Consider the following 21,619-nt stretch of genomic DNA (forward strand, 5'->3'; position numbering starts at 1 on the left):
TTATCTTCTATTTTATATTAATAGTATTTGATGCTTTGCTGACTTGAGATATTAAACATTATTTATAAATTACTAAAATTTTTTGAACATTTCTTAATTTTGTTGCTGTTACTGTCTGGCTGATTCGTTCTTCTCTCATCCTAGCAAGAATTACAAGGTAGAGAGTCAAAAGAGGATTGAGGAAAAGTATTCATTGTAGAGCAAAGCAGAAAGCAACATTTATTGTAAAGCAAAAGCAAAAAGCCCCCAGGCAAGTGAACCTGGGAGGGGGCTGAACAGATTGCCAAAGGGATTCTATCTAGGGGTTTTTAAACACAAAATAACTGTATCTCAAGCAAGTACAGATCAACTTATGGGGTTACAAACAGAAAAGTTTGACTTAGAAGGTGGGCCTATAGGAATTTAAGATATGCGGGATTAATTGTAACTTTTCTAAAATCAGCGGGACAAACAGGACAAATGCTTTCTTTAGAGAGGTGTGAATATTTATTTTACTCCTGGGCAAGATAACCTCACCAATCCAGTGAAATCTTTGTTGAGCCTCAGTGCCCTGGGTTTGGCCATTGTGTCCTTCCCTGGATCTTTTCTGGCTGCCTGTAATGCTATCCACACTCCCTTGCCCTCATGGGCTAGTGTCACTCTGAGAAGTACTCTTACCTTCCCACAGGGTCCTGCACATTCCAGTGCGCATCATGTTTTACAGAGACCAATTGTTTACATTTTTGTTGGGGGTTAATACATTTTGATTATTGCAATTCAGTTAGGAATTGAATTGGATCAGAAGAAACAATAATCCTGTGAAATAGAGGCTTAAACGAGGAAGGGTGTTTTTATCATTTGTTTTCATGCACCTTACAAAGAATTTCAGTGGCAGGGGAGTGTTGTCATTGGTCTCTCAGCTCAAGGATGACACGAGTGTGTTCTCTGCAGTGTTCTTGCCCTTTCTTTCACAGTTGTAAAGTGGCTGCTGCAGATCTACCTATCACGTCACTAGTGGACAAGGAGAAAGAAGGATGGAGCTGATGGCAGTGGTTCTATGTCAGTCTTAAGAATTTTCCGTGGAAACCCTATCATCTCATTGACTTGAACTATGGCAGACCCTCTCCATAAGGGAGTGTCCAAAGATAGTTGTTTTTAAACCAGGCATGGCTTTGTCGATAAGGAGGAGCAGGTAGGCTGGGTACTGGGTCAGTGACTACCAACTGAGGTCAGCAACACTGAGGGGCTGAGGGCTGGGAGTGCTGGGAAACTGAATCTATATTCTTCGTTGAGCACAGAGTGGGATCTGGATCTGTATACTCAGGTGTATTTTATTCCAGAGTTTATAAATGATGTTATTTAAACCAACTCTTGAATATCTTTATATTAATACACACATGTAACAATTTGAGAAAGTAATGTTGAAATCTCCAACTACCATTATGGTTTCGTTAATTTCCTTAGTTTCTAACATATTTTCTACTATGTGTTTCAACACTATGTTTCTCATTGTGGAAGACTTGTTAATTGTTATTTTGAGATATGATTTGGCTTTGTAGCCCAGGCTGGCCTTGTATTTGGGATCCTCCTGCCTCAGTTGGCTATGAATTTTTTAATGGTTATAAACCAACCTTCTTTTCCCATTTAAATTTTTTTGTTTTGGGTTCTACTTTATCAATGTTGCCATTTCTCTGTTTTTGCTTGGAGATGCCCTTGGTGCTGTTCTTTGAACTTTGAACACCATTTTTTTTGAGCCAGCCCTCTTATAAATATCTTACAATTGGATTTTTGTTTTTAGTATTCAACTGGGAGTCTGTTTTATTTTATTTTAACTGGAGCAGTTCTGTCTGCATTTTATGATACCTGTTTAGTTTTCTGTTGTTTTTGCTGTCTTGTTTTATGGAAACTTTTTTTTTTATCATTTTTCTTTACATCCTTCTCCCCCTGTAGTACTTGATAGCTTGTATTCATTTCTACTATTGCACATGAAAATATTTTTGAACCTCAAATTCTCACTAATGTTGTCATTAATAGTATCTATTGACTTTTCTTCCTGTGAAAGACAAGAAAATGAATGTACCTTTTTTCCTAGTTTTTATCTATGTAAACCAGGGTTTTAAGTTAGTAATAAAGATGTATACCTATTCTTTAGGAAACTATTTTCCTGACATTTGATTTTCTTTTTACTATATGAATAAAAACAGTTGTTTAAACTGAGTTCTAAATTTTCCTAGTTCATGGTTATTTGCTTCTGCTTTTGTACTATCTTCCTCATTCTTGATTTATGTATGTAAGAAATAGAAACTTAAAGTGGTCCATTTTCAAAATAGAGCCTAACTCTGAATGGAAAGCTACTAGTACACAAAATTGCCTACTTGCCTGTGGATGTGACTGAGGTAATGAAAGGTCCTTAAACAAAGGGGGAAGGGGCAGATAGTAAAGTATGGCATCACTATTGGAAAAGTACTGGCAGTTACCCACTTGTGGCTTAATCATTTGCCTTTAAACCTACAAAATGTTTGCAGAAGGAGCAGCCCAGGGGTAAATCCTAATAAAACCTACTGGACAACTGGGAAGATTGTACTCCCCCATAGTATTCAGAACTGTAAGGAAGTTGGTGCAGGGACCTGGATTCTAGGAGAGAAATTGCTCACAGATAAATTGACCTGGGTGTGCTTGCTTAGCTGTGAGGCTGGCACCTGCTCTTCAAGACCGAAACATTAAGTCTTGCATTTAGTTCACTCCCAGTCCTCAGTCTGATCTGTCCATTGGGTGAGGGGGCTTGTGCCTCACAATGTATTTTGATTAATTTCTTGGTCAGGTGGAATATTCCTCTAAGTAAAATTTTCAGTATGTTTTATGTATAGTGTATTTTCAGAATGCTTTTATTTTTGATGTCTTTGTACATCTCATTGAATTCCTGAATGGGATAGAATTCATGTGTCATGCTTTTTTTGTTTTTTGTTCAAAATTGTAGACAAGGATTTGACAAATATTTTCTATCAAATACCATCCACTTTACTCGGTCTCCCAATTCAAATGCTAATCTTATTCAGAATCTTATTCAGAAACAGTGTCACAGACCACCCAGAAATAATGTTTAGTCTGGGCACCTTTTGGCACAATCACATCGACACATGCAGTTTACATTCACACCAAGAAAATCTTTCTTTTCCTTAACTCCTTAACATACAAGTTTTCATATTCCACTTTGAACCTAGAAAGTTATCTTGTATGAAAAAATCATCTGCTCCACAGAGAAACTTCATACAGAGCTCCTTCAGTGATGATTATTTTTAGTATCATAAAGTTGATACTGTTTGGTGGGTCTGACAGAGTACAGGGTCATGTGTACGGGAAGCAAAGAATCGCAAGTGTGCATCCAATGGTGAAAAAAGCTACATTTATTGAAGATAGCAGGAAGGTGTGCTCAGGGTAGGTCTGTGCCAACAGAAATAGAAAGGGTGGCATAAGCTGGAGAGTAGTGTCAGGATGACAAGAAAATAAAAAGCACGTAGATAAATCGGGCTTTTGGATTTTAAAAGAGGTGGACCCCAGCCCAGGTGTCTCTCATTGAGTTTCTCGATAAGCTTGACAGAAATGACTGACAGGGTGCTGAGTCATTTTAGGGGCATAATACACGCATGCCTATCCCAGAATCCACTCTGATTAAAGCACATACATGAGATGCAATCCATCTGTATAAACCTTTAGTGAGGTTCCAGTGGGGAAAAGGTTACTGAAGTTCGGGCCATGAGATATAGCACACATGTGCCCTGGCCTGGAGCTATAGAGATTTCCAGGGTCTCTTTTTTAAAATTTTATTTTTTAAAATTTCAGTTTCTCTTGGAAAAGTAAAGGAAGATTGGGCCCTGGGATGTTGTCCAAATTCAGGTGGGTGAAGGGGGAGTGGTTCCACAACCCCAGGAGTGCTACCTGTAGTAAAATTATATTTAAAGTTGCATAAAATCAACTGTTGTATATTGACTATTATATGGAAATGGGAGAAAAAAGTTTAATACAAAGCAAAAACAATTACATATTTAGTCCTTCTTCCTAATTTCCTTTGTTTAATGGAAATTCCTATTAGTCTACTTCAAAGGAGCTAGGTACTTGATTTTGTATACAACACCTTGGTTATTGCTAACCTTGGGCTACAAACTGCAATGTGATAGGGAACATCCAGGCCTCACTAAAATCATAAATCAAAAATAGCAGAGCAATCTTTACTAACTGGGTTGCTAAGCTCTTTCTGTCTATCTCATAGACTCCCCCCCACAAAGCTTCAGTATATATTCTGTTATTTGAGTTAATTCTAGATTGCTGTTAACTGGAAGTATGCTTCCAAGTTAACAGATTTTTAAAAATATGTGGACTTAGAACTTCAGTGCTTAGAATGTTTAGTGCAGATTCTTTATCTTCATATTTTGAAACTTATGTCCTTTAGATTGGACAAGTTATAAGTTTCATAGTTCTGATAGCATCTTTCACTAGAAAAATAAAGATTTAGAGACTTATGCCCCACAAACACCTGCTTTAGTGGTTCATTAGTAATTAGGGCATCTTTCATAAATGTGGTTGGAAAACTTCTGTTGGTTTCTATGGCCATCATGATGTTTTTTCCCTGTTTGTTTCACTTTTTATTTATATTTAAAACTATTTAGAAATATTTCTGAATTTGATGGTTATAATAAGCTATAAGATAAAGAGATTACAAGTAAAAAATAGCTATATTGTAATGGATGGAAATACTAGACATTTTTCATACATGATATATGGAAATATATATAAAGAGACATTCAGAAAACTTCAGTATCCATTTGTATATTTATTATGATACACAATCTTTATTCCCTTGGAAGTCACTATTGATTTTATTCTGTTGAATTTGCCTAACATCATCTCAGCCCTAAATTGATTATAGAAATCAACAAAGAATTGTAATTCATGTGTGTGATATGCTAACTTTCAAGTTTCTATTGAGTTGGAAAAGGTATTGATGATAGCTCTGACAATATACCTGAAACTCCTTGAACAGGAATATATAAAAGACATGTTGGGCTGTTTTTATTCTGCATAAACTATATTTCATAGGAGAAATAAGTTAGATGGAGGCGGTGGTGTGGTATGGGAAATTGTGGGAAGTAAGAAATTGTTGATGTATGCTTGTCCTGGCAGCACAGCAAAGGACAGGCTGGGTGAGGTAAAGCCAGATGGACTGGGATAGGACATCACCTGGGTGTCTGATGGAGGCAGTGATGGGAGCAATGAAGACGGAGCAAGTTCCCATAATTAGAAGGTAGGGTCTCCAGACCTGGGAATCTCGAGACTGGCTGCTGAGGGCCTGTCTGGCTTTGCCATCTGGTGTGAGGCTCTCAAATGAGCTTGAGATGCAGAAGGGAGGGCAGGTTTGGTGGGCTGGGGAGCAGATGATGCACCTCTGGGGCCTCTTGGAGATCCTGGGAGGTGGCCTGTGGGATGTGTGGATCAGGAAGTCAGGAAGGAGGAGGCACTGACTCAGGAGTTGCTGGCATGGGTGAGTCCTGAGATTACAAACATGGGACAGACCCATGTTAACTTCTCTTTCTAGACAAGGTTTCTAGACAAGGTCAGTTGCTTTTGAAATTATTTCCTAGACTAGTATAATTTATAAAAGTAGAGAGCAACTACAAATACAAATTTGGAAAGGTTAGCTAAAAGGAGAACACTGAAGATTGCTTAAGTATATGAAAATGAATGTAAACAGTGTCAGGGTTAAGAGGCTATAGATAAAAATAGGCTTCCTATTTTTATTAAAATGTTTTTGGCACCTCTGCTTTTGCTGAGGCAGGGGCAGAATAAAGTGATAAACATGCTGGAGTAGGAAATGGTGTTTTTAGGCAAGACAGTCTTTCATTAGGGCTGATACAGTTGAAGAGAGTGGTAAATTAGAAATGTAAAAGAATTGCCCTGCCATTCACCTATCAGCTTTTCCCATCTCTCCTTATGAGAGGAGTTATTAACTTTTTATGTTTAGGTCCATGTTCAGTTGGTAAAAACCATAAATAAAAGCAGGTTCTGCTAGTTGCTCCCAGGTCATACTTGCCTCTCTCCTCTACCCTTTGTAGCTTTAGCAAATAAAATGAAAGCATGCTGAGTGAAAGGGTGATTTATATTGTGTTTGTTTTTTGGTGATGAGGAAGTGGCCTGCCTGTACACAAGCTGCCAAATCCTTCAGAGGAGGATATAGTCTTTACATGACAAAAATGGAATTTAAGGGTATTGATATTTAAAAGACAAACCAGGCTTCCAAACAGTAGGACAACCATTCATTTATTCATTCATAAGAGTAAATTACATGCCTTTGGCAAATAATTTAAATAGTTTAGAAGAGTATGAAATGGACAAGTCTCTCCCCTCTTCCAGCCTATTCTCAAAGGTGACTGTTGTTAACATACTTGTGTGCCCTTTTGAGTCTTTTAAAAAATTAATACGAGGGCCAGGAATTTAGCTCAGTGGCACCCCTCCTGCCTCACAAGCCCAAGGTCCTGAGTTCGATCCCTGATACCAAAAAAAATACAGATAGGATCATAGTTCTCTTTCTGTTCTGCACCTTGCCTTTTTACTTGTTAATAAACCATAGAATTTTTTCATAGTAGCACATGTAGATCTAGAGTTTTAAATGATTGTGTAGCATTGATGTACTCTAATCAGTCTTCTGTTGCTGGACATTCAGATTGCATGTTTTTAAAATATTATAAATAATAATAAATAATAACAGTACCTCCTGATAGGTTTTTTTTTGTATACTTAAGCAATTAGGTCAATAGAATCGAGTCTTTTTTTTTTTTTTGGTACTGGCAATCAAACTTGGGACCTTGCGCTTGTGAGGCAGGCACCGGAACCACTGAGCTAAGTCCTTAGCCTTATAGAATCAGTTCTTATCAGTGGATTCTAAATTTTTATAGATGTGTTCATCTTGTGCCCCCAAAAGACTGGTCCACTTTACATACCTGTTACCAACACATGAGAATGTGTGGACTTTACCCTGCACGAATAAGTGAGCAATTGAAATAATGGATGGACTTACACTGATGACCACCTGTTGGGTGCCAGGCCCCTGTGCAGCCCTGGGAACACGACTTTGAATATGGGCAGTGGTCTCTGGCCACAAGAACTCACAGGCGGGAAGGCAGCTGCATGGAGAGGGAGGAAGAGGGTGGTCAGGCAAGGTCTTGGTTTCAGACAGATCCTGCATTGGTTACTGACTTGATGCACACTAGCTGGTAGACAAGAACAAACCCTTTCATCTAAGCTCTGATCCTTCACTTGAAAATGAGAATAGTATCTGTTTCACTGATTTGTTTTGAAGATTAAGAAATTTGCATGAAACTTTTAGTACAGTGCCTACTATATATCAAGTGCTTGATGAAGGTGATGGTGATGATCGTAATGGTGACAGTGATGATGATGTTATTTATTGCATGTGAAGTAGTGATTTCAATTCTGGTGCTAAGGATCGTAATGAGAACAAACCCAGAGTGCTCTGGGGACCTAGGCGGAGGACTGTCTTTACCTGGGAATGCTTGGAAAGAGCTCGGAAGGGCAGCTGTGTTTGAGTCAAATATTTAGTTGTGAATACAGGTTGAGCGTCCTGTATTCAAAGTGCTTGAGACTAGAAACGTTTGAGATATTTCATGTTTTGGTATATTTGCGTGTACATATGAGATCCCTCAGGGATAAGTCCCAAGTCTAAATGGAAAATTCACTTATGCTTCATGCACACCTTGTACATAGACTGAAAATAATTTTATAGTGTCCCTGAATTTTGATCATGTCTTGTCACATGAGTTCAGGTGTGGAATTTGCACATGTGGCATCATGTTAATGATAAGTTTCAGATTTTGAAGCATTTCTAATTTCAGATTTTTGGATTAGGAGTGCTCATCTGTAGTAGTTTTCCATGAGGTTGATCAGAAAGAAATATCCCCTCTTAATAAGTTCTCAGGAAGTGCATTGTAGCAGGAAACCTCTCTAATATGGGCAAATTTGATAAACATTCTCAGAAGAAATTTATTTGGTGCATCTTAGGACCCCTGCTACTTGCATTGTCAGTGTTAGGGATCATTTTGTCTTGTTAGTGCCTCTGGTTTGTTTTGAAGAATTAAGCATAATTCTTTTTTTTTTAGTTTTTGAGATAAGGTCTTGCTGCTATTAATATTAATGTTCTCTCTGCCTTTTAAAATCAAAATGCTTAAAATGTCATTATGGAAAATAATACAAGCTTTTGTATGTTTTTCAACCTTTTAAAGTTGTCTTTTATAAGTAGTATTCTTTGTCTCAATTTTTATTTTTTGGTTTTAATCATTTTCTTTCTGGGTAGTGACAGTAACAGTTCTTCATATATTAAAATATTAACTGTTAGTCTGTCATGTATGCTGCAAAAAGTTTTTATCTAATTTTATTTATTTATTTATTTTTATTTTTATTTTTTTTGGTACCTGGCATCGAATTTGGGATCTTGCTCTTGCAGGGCAGGCACTGGAACCACTGAGCTAAATCCCCAGCCCCACTCTATTTTTAAATTTTCTTCTTTGTGTATGTTTTTATTTGGGGGAATTGAGTTGTTTAAAAATTTTATTTTTCCCTGAACGATTTTTGCCTTTGGCCTCATTTTAGATCTTTCTTTACTCTTGAGATTATGTGAATCTCTATTTTATTCTAATATTATATTTTAATATTAAAAATTGAATCCTTTAAAAATTTATGCTGATGTACATAGGGATGTAACTTTTGGTGTTTCAACATGTTAGTGAATAATCTACCTTTTCCCGCTGGATTGTATGTCAGCATTCTCATGTACTAAACTTGTGTAAATTGGATGTCTTGGTCTTTCCCAGTGATCTCTTTGCCTGTAATGGTACTAGTGCCATAGGATTTTGATGAAAATAAATGTAAAATAGCTGTTTAGTGTATTGTAATACTTTGTAGCATGAGTCCTGCCCCATTACTCTTATTTTGGAAAATTTATCTTAACTATCCTTACATATTTTTTTAAAGATGAACTTGAATATAATTGTTAAGTTTTGCCTTCAAGGTGTCACCAAGATCTTTATTGGAGTTGTGTCAAATTTGTAGATTAATGGGAGGAAATAATTTGTTTACAGTATTCCCTCTTCTTCCAAGTTATGGCAATCCTCTCCATTTCTTTGTTCTTTTGTTAATATTTTTGCTTTTAGCCATGCTATTTTTGCACATTTCCTTTAAGGTTGCTGTTCTGTATATTCGTAATTTACATTTGTTGTTGTTGTTAATGGAAGCTTTCCATTATATTTTAAAGCTGATTATTTTTATTGTATAGGAAAACAAGGAGCACAGGCAAGTTTCCAAGTGGAATCAAGAGGCTCTGAAGTATGTTTTTTGGCAATATTGGGGATTGAGCCTAGGAACTTGGGCATGTTGGCAAGAGCTCTCTACCACTGAGTTACATCCCCAGCCCTTTCTAGAAAAGTTTTATTTTGAGATAGCGTCTTTCTAAGTTGCCCATACTGGTCTCAAACTTAACATCCTCCTGCCTCAGCCTCCTGAATAGCTGGGGTTATAGGTGTGTGCCACACTGCCTGACTGTCCAAAGTAATTTTTAAGTTTTTTTTCTTCAAAATTTCTTAAGGTTAGTAAAATTGAATATTAAAAATTTAACTTCATAAGATACATGTATCCTTGTTAGCAGTTTCAGAATGAGCTATACAAGACTGGTTTTCAAAGGCTGTTTCTTAGATTTCCAGCAGATGTCAGTGTTCCTCAAATTCCAAGTGGGGTTTTGTCAGTAAGCACCTGGCATTTATGAGTCTTTCAGTTTTTTAATCAGCACCAGCATGCTGGGGACCAGCTGAATAGAAGGATTTGGAGGTCCTTTAAGATAATCTTTGCTTCTCTAAGTGGGGAGAGGCCTAGCTGCAAAATGACTTGTCCAAAGTTATGCAGTCAGTGGAGTGAGGCCAGAACCCACCTGTTCTGGTTTCTAAAAATTTTCTTTCTCCAAAAGACTGATTGAAGCTAGGCACCAAAATCATGGAGAACAAAACGTGTAGTCCACTGTAGAAGATGGAAGGGAAGAAAATGTTGTTTAGTTTGTTTGGGTAGATAAATGTTTAAAATATTCTTTATAAATAAAATGCCAGATTCTTGGTTTATAATAATAATTGGAGGAAAGTAGCTAAAAACAGCTGGTTTGAAACAGTTGAATGTAGACTTGATGGATGTGAAAGTGACTTCTAATGAAATGTCCTGTCCTTCCTACTGCCCATGAGACTTGTGGCATGTACACCTCAATGTCAGTACCTCTACCGCACCAGCAGACTGACCTCTACTCCCTCTTTATAGACCCAGTGGTGGTATTGGAGAGAAATAATAGAAATCATTCAGTTCTACCTATATTGAAAAATGTGATCAAGGAATCTATAATCTTTTCCAATAAATATATCAGGTAATAGAAAAAAATACTTCCTTTTTTTTTTTGTACCGGGGATCGAACTTGGGTCTTTGCACTTGCGCAGCAGGTGATGAAACCACTGAGCTAAATCCCCGGCTCCCCTTTTGTTCTACATTATGTCCAGTAGACAAATCAGGGCAAAGAAGTCAGCGAAACTCTTGGGGACAGCATTGAACCAAGTTAGAAAGTAGACATCAGTTTGAAGTACACTTCCTTTACACTGCTGACTCCATCTATCAAAATGCACTCTCAGGGAAGGACACAAGCATATAGTTGCTTGGCAAAGAACCCTCTAGGTGCGTATGATCAGCACCTGCCTCCCTCTCCTCACTGGGTCCTGGAGCAGCCAGAGCCGGGGATTGGTGTGAAGTGAAGGAAGGGTCTGTGAGTGGAGTTGAGTAAGGGCCACATTGCAGAAGCAGAGATTCGAAGGCTGGGAGGGTGGGAAGTTGCCTGCGTGGGGCTGAGCAGCGAATATGTTATTGTGTTTAGAGTTTAAGATCACGATTAAGGGTAGGCTGGGGTTGGTTTGGTTTTAGCCTTTGAGTTGGAGGTCAGTAGGAGATGTTTTTCTATAGATTTTTAAAATATTTTACTTTGAAATAGTAAGTTGCAAAAATAGTAGAGTGCATCCTTCATTCAGCAACCCTCAATAGTGACATTTTAGAAAAGTTTCAGTGTCAAACCAGGAAACTGACCTAGGTGTCCAGACCTTATTCATACTCCACCAGGATTTATTTGCATGCGTGTGTGCATACATGTATGCACATTCCTGTGCAATTTTACTAAATATGTACAGTAAGATACAGGATAGCTCCATTTCTGTGGAGGAGCTCAGGGGACCCCAGGGGTCCTGCTAGACAAGTGAGTGTCCGGAGCCTAGGCTGGTTGGCAGCCTAGGGACTTTGCCAGGAAGGCTTTCTCGGACTCCTTACACATTGTTGGTATGATGTGGGGAGGTGGGCAGTTTTAAAACACATTTTGATGAGGAATGAAACTGTTTAACTGGCATATTCTTTGCAGAGTTTTAAAATCGGCAGAAAAACCCTAGTCCCTGTTTTTCCTGGCATCTCAGATTCTGCTCACTCATTCTCTTTCTCAATGCACTGCGTTTTCAGTTTCCTGGAGATTCAGCTTGGCTCCTTATGACCCTGGTGTCTCCTTCATTTTCCCCCTGGGGGATGATCAGGAACTCACAGGCTCCACCTGCACAATTAAGCAAATGTCTCACCCTGTCACTGGAGGTGTCTCTCTTGGTGGTCTAAATGGACTCTTCCCACCATTCTGCCTACCTTTGTTCGGAGTCCCTCAGAGGGAACAGTCACCAGCCCTGCACACACCCAGGCTCCCCAAACCTGCACTCCGGTTTGCTCTGGTTTTATGCCTGACCTGCTGTCACCACCTCTCTTCTTGACCTCATGTTTCTGCTCATTTTTCATACAACAGCCATCTGCTTAGGGACACTTTGGCAGGCCTAACCCCCTTCCCAGCAGATACAGCTTTCTTTCTTTTTACTTGTTACCGTGGCATATACCTTCCTCTGTCCCTTCTTAGTTGTATAGTTATCATCAACTTTTAGGTGTGTTTCTAGCTGACCACGTCATCAGGTCCTAGAGGGATGGGTTGTCACTGTTCTCTGCAGTATAGGGCCTTGCACATGCTGAATTATTAGTAATGGTTATTGACTTGATTCCATTGAATGTTGATTGAGATGCAAACCTTTAGAAATTTTTCTTCTGCTTTCTTTTTCCTGTCACACTGCTTTAGCAGGCTTTAGAGAGTATTAAGGGATTTAAGAGCAAGTTTCTTACCCACCATAAAAAGACTTATTGGAGCAGATAAGAAGGCTAGCTTGTGTGACAAAAGCCCCAGTACTCATCAGAAAAGGACATTATGTAAACTCAGGCACTGTTATTTCACAGCAACATGATACTTTTATCATAGACTTGAAGTATGTACAGGATTTGTTCTAGGTGAGACAAGAGTCACATTAGCCGATCTGTGAGTCCTAGGCATGGAAGAAGAGAGCATGCAGAAGAAATATAATGTACCATGTAATTTTATTTTAGTTAAATATATTCAGCTAGCGAGAGTGCAGGACTTTCAAGTGCCTGTTTCATGCCTTGGTAAAACAAATGGTGGAAGGCAAGGAGAAGCTTCCATTTGCTCAGCTCTCAAGGCTTAGGAATTATGCAGTGCTGTAATTATTTAAGATAGTGACTTTGAGAGCTCATCTTCTAGAGTGAGAGAAATAGCAGAACTCCAAAAGCACCATTATATATCTGTATTGGAGAAAATTGTTCTTTGCTGCTCTCAAAAGTAAACCAGACTCTTCCTTTCTTTCTTGAGCACAACCTCCAGTGACCCTGTGCCACTGGAGGGGCTCCTCAGATGTCCCCCACTGCCATGTTCTTCTTTGTTTGCTTGTTCTTTATTATTATTGTAACAAACAGAATGTATAGTCCACCATTTTTACCACTTTGAACTGCACTGTTCATTAGTGTTGTATCTGTGTTGTTGTGCAACAGATCTCTAGAAATTTTAATCTTGCAGACCTGAAACTATATGTGTGTGTGTGTATATATATATATATATACACACACACACTAAACAGCTCCCTTTCCCCCTCTGTCCAGCCCCCAGTAAAACCATTCTATTTTCTGTGAATAGAGAATTCTATTCTCTATGAATTTGACTCTTGTATACTATATATAAGTGAAATCATGCAGTATTTGTCTTTTGAGTCTGGTTTCATTTATTTCTTGATCATGTCACATAGAAAAACAAGAAATTATCCTTGAAATTCTTAGAATCATTGAGCTGTGATACTAAAAAGATCTGAGAAATTGAAGATTTCCATCTGCCTGTTTTTCTAGTGAAGAAACTCAGACACAGAAGTTGCCTAAGCGTGGTAGAAAAACAGAGGAAGATCTTAAGTTTCTTCTCAGTTTTACTGTCCTCTTTAGGTCCATCTGACTATTAATACCAGTGAAAGTACTCCAAACTCAGAGCCAATATAAGTGTCGTATGTGGAAAACACTGTTTGGACCAGGTTGCTGCTGCCTCAGATCTAGTTTTGGCAGTTTCTATATCTGTAGGAAAACAGTTTAATTTCATTCAGTAAGATTTATTTTGGTCACTCTAGGCTAAGATAGGAGAGTGAAGTGTTAGTTATTTTCCCCCAAACCTTGTGGCAGATGCTCTGCAGCAGGGGCTGGCAAAGCTTTCTTCCAAAGTGCTAGACAGTAAGTACCTGGGGCTCTTGGCCTGACTGTGTTTACTGCTGTGACCCAGTGCCGTGACCCAGCTGGGGTGACAGCTCAGCATGGTTGTGTCCATGGTCACATGGTCTGTAGTGTAGCCAGACCTAGCCATGGGCTGCAGTCTGTAGACCCTGTGAGTACAGGGTTGGGACACCCACCCTGCAGCTCCTTTGTCCTCAGCACCAGCTTGCTGAGGAAAGCAGCTTGCTTCATATGCATTGTCATGGTTGTTTATGGTGATTGTGGTGATGATGACTAAGAAAATCACATGAGTCAGATTATGGTTACCTGTTCCTTTACAATTTTGGAGGTATTTTCTAGACGACATGCTAGCCAAGATACAACAAACACTTAGAAAAGTAGCTAACATACTTGAAATACATCTTCTAAAGAAGACTGGAATTTTTTTCTGAATATTCATAAAAAGATTTCTTTTTCTAAAGGAAAATAGTTTTCTTCTGATTATAATGATAGGACTTAAAGAAGAAATTAAAAATAATCAAGTCCCCAAGCCCAGGAGTAACCACCATTGGTAACTGTACTTGAACCTTGCTAGGTCCCTTTGAGGCCTGTAGTCTCCACATGGCATTTTGCTTGCTTGGTGCCCAACAGGCTGGCCTGGGCACATTGCAAACATCAGGGGGCACCAGAGTCCAGGGTGCTGGAGAACAGGTGGGGCATTGATCATCTAGCTCCTGCTCGGAGCCCTCTCACTCAGGCCTGTGACCATGGTGACCGTGGTGACCACGCCCCCAGCCCCTGTATCTTCAAACAGGGTAGCAGTGCCTGGCCCTGCCCAGCTTTATGCTGGCCCTTTGCCCTGGCCTCTTTCCCTACTTGTATGCCATTTCTCTTGTGTGGCCCTGACCTGACAGGGTAGATGCTATGTCAAGGGGACTGTGCCATCTCCAAAGTGAGGTTGGCTTTCCTGTGTGCCTTGTTCCCCTGGCTTTTGGGCTGAGGCCCTAGATCCCAGAGCCTGGCTATTTGGAAACGTGGATAATAATAGCTGCTGGGTGATCATAAGGCAGAGGAAAGGAGGATAACCTGGGGTGTGCGCAGCATTGTGTGGGCACCAGTGGCAGCTAGAAGGGAGTGTAAAGAGCCGCGAGCCACACCAATGCTGCAGGTTTAAGAGCAGGAGTTAGCAAGGGGGTCCTCTGCACAGGAAAAGGCCACCATGACCCTCCCAGTGTACCTTGTCAGTCTGCACAATGCAGAGTGGTAGGAGCTCCTGCTCTGCCCAGGGTCTGAGCCAATCCTGGATGCCTGGCACTTGTTTACTTCAAGTGACAGCAGGTGGCAGTAGAGAGCCTGACTGGCCAGAGACTGAAATCTGCATAAGAATTGCAGAAAGATTGGTGTTATCTTCTTTTTTTTTTTTTTTTTTTTTTCCTCATTGGGAACTTGTACCTTTACATGAGGTATCTTGGTTCTTATTTTTTCCCTATTCCTAGCCCTCCCTTCACCCCCTCCACTCTTCCCTGTTTACAAAGACTTTATTTCCATTTCTTATCATTTTTCCTTTCCCTTCTTTCATTTCCCCTGCCCCTCCCACTTACCCCTACCCCTTTGGACCTTTTCTTCCTATTTTGCATTATCGATTATTCATTCTAATCATTGGTACATTTTAGGTATACAATATAATGACATTCATCATTGGAAATTTGCACCTTTACATAATCTCTCTTGGTTCTTATTTTTCACCCTTGCCTAGCCCTCCCTTCAACCCCTCCATCCCTCCCTATTTACAAAGATTTTGTTCCTATTTTTCAATTTTCTCATATTAATTCTGTTCCCTTCTTTCCTTTCCCCTACCCCTCCCACTTCCTTCCCCTTTGCCCCTTTTCTTCCTATTTCACATTACCTGTTATATATTTTAGTCCTTATTTACACTTTCAGTTTCTCACACCAGAGAAACTATTCGGCATTTATACATGTGTGTCCTATTTATTTCACTTAAGAGTATGGCCTCAATGTGCATCCATTTAGCTATAAATGTCTAATTTCTCATTTTTTATGGCCAAGGTGTTATCTTTCAAAGAGAAGTAACTGTCAGAGTCAGCAGAAAGAGAATAACTGATTCATATCCTATGTATAATAGGACCTAGGGTCTAATGAACACTTACTGGAGTTTTTAAACTGGTCATTTACCTGGACACTCCGTAAAGTAGGTGATATTGTTACTCCCACCTTAAGGGGAAGAAATTGAACTTTCAGGAGCACTTCAGTAGCTGGACTGATGAATTTCAGCTAACACAGGATGTTGTGGGCTGGAACCCAGGCAGCCTCTGATACCTGCCTTCCTTGCCTTTGGTCAGCCTCCAGGGCTTTGTCCCTGGGTGCATGCCAGAGGTGTATGTTTTTAAAGTTCTGATGTGCCAAAAAGGTGAAAGATTGCAAGCATATGAAAAAGTGGCAGAAAATGTGCCCCTTATCCAGGACCTTATCCACTCCTGAGCACTAGGCTCCTGAATCGGCCCCTCAGATATCTGTGTCCTTCCTGGGATGTCCTCATAGGGTGCCTCTGGGCCCAGGGGAAGGGAAGAGATTGGTCCCTTGTCCTCTCAGCTCCATTCTGTCCTGGAGTCTCTCCATCAGGTTGGAGGATGATGCTGTTGCTGAGAACTACGTCACCACATGTTACTCAGGTTCTTCATTTCTTTGTTTTCAGCTTTACCTAGAAAAATCTTAATTCCCATCCCCACCTACTCCCCTCATTTAAACACAGTGTTCATAATACTCTTAGGTTTTAAATATAGCATGCAGAGCTTGTCTTGTATTCAGAATACTTCCCTTCATGATTATGACAGGATGACTTGTAATACCCAGGAACACTGGAAGGGCCACCTTACATGGTGTTGGGTTCTTGTGCCTAGTGCTTTTGTGACAAAGACAGTCCCTGTGTTTTGATGCAAATTTTGGCACCTGTGCTAAAATAAAGGATTTTATAATAATGCAGATGGATACTTGTGTCCTAAATAAAAAATTCTTGCTACGCTTTCTTTCTACACAGAGATTCTCAAATGGCCAAAACATGTTGTAACTAAACATTGCAGAGAGAAAAGATGCATTTACTATGTAATTTTTTAAAAAGTCACCAATTTCCATTAGATGGTTTAATTGACTGCTCCTTAAGTGCATTGTGGGCCCACAGGGAAATATGTTTTTCAAAATCTAGTTTTCATACATAATCAGAGGTTGAATATTTTTGGTTACCATATTGCTTAGGTGGGGTTTTGTATGTTACTTGTATGTACTCTGGTTTCTCCATGAACAAAGGTTGATTCAATGAACTGTGCTTCAGTTCTACCCCAGGGCGACCAGAATGAGCCCAGAGCATATCCACAAGGGCTATCATGAGTTCCTGGTCCTATATTTCATTTTACAATTTCAACTTCTTCCTGTTTTGGAAGTGTGTTTGATGGGTGTGTCTCTGTCTGCACTGATGAGACTGAAATTGGTGTTCATAGCTTGGAGATGCCTCCATCATAATGTGTGTGCTCACCCCTGGTTTCAGGCCGGGGCAGGGTGGCATGGCAAAGGAGAAGCAGCTAACCCATTGATGAGCATCACACCCCCACGATCCAGTCAACTCCCAAGAGCCCCACATGTGAGCACATGAGGCTTTGAGGGACATCTTGATAAACTCTTAACATTACCCATGTGTATATTTTACAGCAACTAACTGCTGTCTTCTAAAGGACAGGAATTGTGTGTCCTCAGAGACTTCACAGACTGTACCTGAAGAGAGGAAGGGCTCCTAGGAGGGTGTGGAGGGTGTGTTCTGGGTTTCTAAGAGAGAACTGAACTTCAAATAACCTGAGAATTTTCTGGTGACAGAAAGAGCCCCAGAGGGAGCAGAGTTCAAGAGCACAGGCTACTGTGGGTCTCTGGAGAGATAAGCTTGCTGGAAGGGGCAGGGCAAGAGACTCGGGTGAGTGCCAGGGCCTCGCAGCAAGTCGGCTTGGAATGGATAGACAAGTTTACACGAGGAGGTCATGACCATAGCCTGAGATCTACTCTGCTGGATTTTGGCAGGCAGGGCTGGCATGTGTGTGCTAGGAGACAGGGAGAGCCTAGTTCCCCTCACAGTTCTGCAGGAATCAGGACAGCTGCTGGTAGCAGGGTTGGCCTTGCTGGCATGCTGAACATCTGTACTCCTGACACTTGTACAGAGTTATTGGCTTCCAGCCTGGGTATGTCTTGCCAGCAGTGCTAAGTCCTTAGTCCATAACTAACTGGAGGTCACTCAGCAGCCCCAGGACAACCAGGCTGGGAAGGCCCCACGGCCACACTTGTGTTCCCTCCAGCCCCTGCACTCATAATGTCCATTAGGTCCTCCACTTAATGACTGTCACTGTCTTCTGCATGATGGTTTCTACATGCCTGTCACTGTGGGGGGTTTAATAATCCCCAAGGCTATGCCTTCTGCCCAGAGCTGCAGCAACCTGCTCTGTCCTGATGATCCTTGGCCAATCTTGGTCTCTGTGTTAGTTGGAAAGCCTCCAGCCAGAGGACTGGTGAGGGGACATCACTTTGTACCTTTGGAATGTCTCTGAGCAGGTTAAGGCTGCTTTCCTGTGATGTGGGGAGTGCGGCCACTGGCCCTGCCTGTCTGGTGGGGGAAAGTAGGAGACAGCTATTTGGACGGTGTGAGGCTTTCCACAGCAAACCCTGGAAACAGCTCTGTTGTTCATTTCTCCCTGACCCTTGCCTGTTCCACCTGTCATCATCCTGAGGTGCTGGCTCCAGAGTCTGACAGGTGTGTAGAATCCCTGGTTGCCTGGGGAGACTCTGAGTAGTGGGGCCTGGGAATCTGGCATTTTTTATGTGGCTACGCATAAAAGAACTGCTGGAGGCATGAAGGAAGGACCTGCTGAGCTGTTGAGTAATTGTTCTTTACTTCATCTAACTTTGCTTTTCAATTTCTACATTGATCACATATTCAGAAATCAGAGAAAGATTAGATATCATTAAAAAAAATCAAAACCACATCTCATTTTAAGGTGATCGTTGCAAAAACCACTGGTCCTCTTACATGTGCTTCTCTGTTCTCAGGGGGACTTGATCTCATCCTCATGCCAGGCCTGGGATTTGACAATCACGGGAACCGGCTAGGCCGGGGCAGGGGTTATTATGACACCTACCTGCAGCGCTACCTGCAGCTGCAGGGCACGAAGCCCTACACCATCGCCCTGGCCTTCAAGGAGCAGCTCTGCCACCATGTCCCAGTGGGCGAGCATGATGTGAGGGTGGATGAAGTCCTCTATGAAGACCCCACAGCACTTTGAGTCCAGATGACCATGCCAAGTAATTGGGGTGAAGAAAATGTTTATTTTCCCTTGTCAAAGTTAATTGAAATTGTTCATTAAAGTGAACGTGGACTGCATTATTTTTGGTGTGAGTATGAAACCTGCCATAAAACTGTCTGCAGAAATCAGTACAGGTGTGAGTGGTAGAATATTAATCAAAGTAGAACCTATCACCATTGGTGTGCAGCCTGACTCCTGAGGCTGATGTGACGAACTTTGCAGTTTAGGTTAAATGTTCACAAGGAGCTGTGCCCAGGTCAGTGTGGGAGGAAGTGGGACATGTTGACCTTGGCGCTGTAGCTCACTGTGTCCTGACTGCTATGGGCTTGGTCAGTTTCTGCTGGGTGTACAGAAACTCAGCAATTATCAACAGACTTGCTACTTTTACTTGGGGTGCCAGGTTCCTTCAGAATATTATGTTACTTCATCATGACTTCCTTCATTCGCTCTGATATTTCGTGTACAACACTGTCAGCTCTCGGTTGGTGGAGGGAAACCTGTGATTTCAGTACTTTTGTTCAGCTGACTGGATCCTATCACTGCTGGTTTCTGAGTGTCAGCTGCTTATAAGTTTAAGATCTGATAAGTCTTAAATTAGGAATGATTTTTGTTCTCTTGTGGGTTTTGCATTTGTCTGACTTCGCAGATGGTCTCCCAGCTGGAGGGTGGTAACTTGGTGGGGAGGCTTTGGTGATCACTTGAGAGCTGAGAATCTCCCCACCTCCCCACCTCTCTATGTCCCCTGCTATCAGCTCTGTGGACCCTGCATGCAAAAGGCCTCTGGCATCTGTTCTCTCCTCCCATTGCCCTTCAGTGTCCCACTGTCCAACCCCGCAGCTCTCTGGAGCCAGACTCAGCAGGAGCCTCATACTGGGTTCTTTTTCCTGCAGTTTGTTTCAGAATGATCTTATAAAACACATCTGATATGATCGTGAAGCACTCCTGATTGGAGTTTTTAGGGAACTTCAGAGCCCCCTTAGAAGGCGCCTCCTCGCCTGCTTTTTCCAGCTTTTCCTCCCCCGCTTTTTCCAGCTTTTCCTCCCCCCACTACCTTGCTCTTCTCGAACTGAGTTCTGCGGCTGCTTCTGGCCTTTTCATTGTGAGCATTTCTTTCTGAGGAGCTTTTTTCTCTTCTTTATCTGGGGAACTCTCTACACCTGCCTTGTTTGTTCTGTCTTTCCTAGACAGCTTTGTTTCTTCCTTGTATAAATGACCCAGGCGCTGAGCTTATCACTGTGTCCTGTGCATTAGCTCTTAGTGGCCATGTCTGTCCTCTGCTCCAGACTGTGAGCTCCAAAGATGTTTCATACCGAGCAGACTGTTAGATAGAGAGTGGATGTGTGGTAATACTTCCATTGAATTAATTGAGTATATTTGGAATGACTTCACTTAAAACATAGTTCTACTATTCTCTGGATGATAGAATGTGATTTGTTATTTTGTATTTTAAGTGAAAAACTTAAAAAAATGTCAGTTGGACTAATGGTGGATCTTACAGTTTGGGACATCCAGTGAGAAATGGGAAAGAAGTGGAGTTCCTTCACACTGCGAAGACATGACCATTCTAGTGGAAAACCTTGTTTAGCACTATTTCACCTGTACAGTTAAAGTGGATGTTACATAGTGAACATAATTGCTGGTCTGAAATGGTTAAAGTGGGAAATTCCTGAGTCGCTGCAGGCCTGTGAAGATTTTCCCTGTTGACCCAGTCTCTATTATTTTTCCACCAAAGGGCAATGTTTAAAAACCCAATCTCTGGCTCCTTAAGTGTGCGAGAATATGGATTTGACTGGCCAGAAAACTGAAGGCCCCGAGAGTCAAGAAAGTCAGAGTGCTCTGGGTGTCCCCCTGGAAAAGGAGCTGTTTTCTAGTGACCAGAAGTGCACTGTGGTCTCTGCAGGGAGGCTCGAAAGGGAGGACCCCTGGTGGTGCAGGTGACACTGATCCTATCCCTCTGCACATGGCATCAGAAGAGCTGGACACTCTAGTGAGGTGGACATGGAGCAGGAATGGTGGGTCTGAGGTGTGGGAACAATCCAAGTGGAAGGGAGGAAATAGCAGCTAGGTCTGAGCAGAGACAGTTCTTAGTTTTGGGGAATTGCAAGGCATATCAGTCTCCAGTATGGTGTGTATTCTATAGGTCTATGCTTACTTTACCAAGGAGCTGTGAAGTTCTGGTCCATGCCTGGGTGAGAGTGAGGCACACTTCATCACCATGTCCTCTGAACTAAGAGCTTAATGAGTATAGATGGGTTCGTGCAAAAGCTCAGTTCCTGACCCCAGGTTTTTTTCTTGCAGAGATTATTGAGATTCAGTTGTTCATTTTGCATTTTAATCATACCTCCTCCAACCTACAGCTCCTCAAAGACACATATCTGCCACATTTGTGGCTACTTCAGGACCTACCACAGACCCTAAAACAAATTAAATAGCCAGTAAAGTCTTGATGCTAGAACAAACAGTTCAAACATCACCTGCCTGTACTGTGCACATGCTGTTTGGGTGTGGGCTGCTCCCTTTGCCAGCAGTGTTTCAGGCATGGAATTTTGCAGGACATGTCTCAATCCTTGCCTTAGTCCAGCCTATGGGCC

At 41.2% G+C, this 21,619-nt stretch overlaps 1 protein-coding gene across 2 annotated transcripts in view; it reads left to right on the forward strand.

The window, feature by feature from the left end:
- Mthfs (methenyltetrahydrofolate synthetase) overlaps positions 1 to 19,108 on the forward strand; it is a 38,213-nt gene extending 19,105 nt beyond the window's left edge. The window contains exons 3-4 of one of the 2 annotated variants that reach the window (XM_021252188.2): positions 3,820 to 3,873; positions 18,775 to 19,108. In XM_021252188.2, coding sequence (XP_021107847.1) covers positions 3,820 to 3,873; positions 18,775 to 19,007 — 287 coding nt within the window. In that variant the 3' untranslated portion in view covers positions 19,008 to 19,108. The remainder of the gene's footprint in view (positions 1 to 3,819; positions 3,874 to 18,774) is intronic. The other variant, XM_004874809.4, reaches the window with a different exon arrangement.
- The last annotated feature ends 2,511 nt before the right edge of the window (positions 19,109 to 21,619 follow it).

The sequence above is a fragment of the Heterocephalus glaber genome, unplaced genomic scaffold (genome assembly GCF_053883595.1).
Source record: "Heterocephalus glaber isolate CG9 unplaced genomic scaffold, H.glaber_assembly_v1.0 deba00001531, whole genome shotgun sequence".
Lineage (NCBI taxonomy): Eukaryota > Metazoa > Chordata > Mammalia > Rodentia > Bathyergidae > Heterocephalus > Heterocephalus glaber.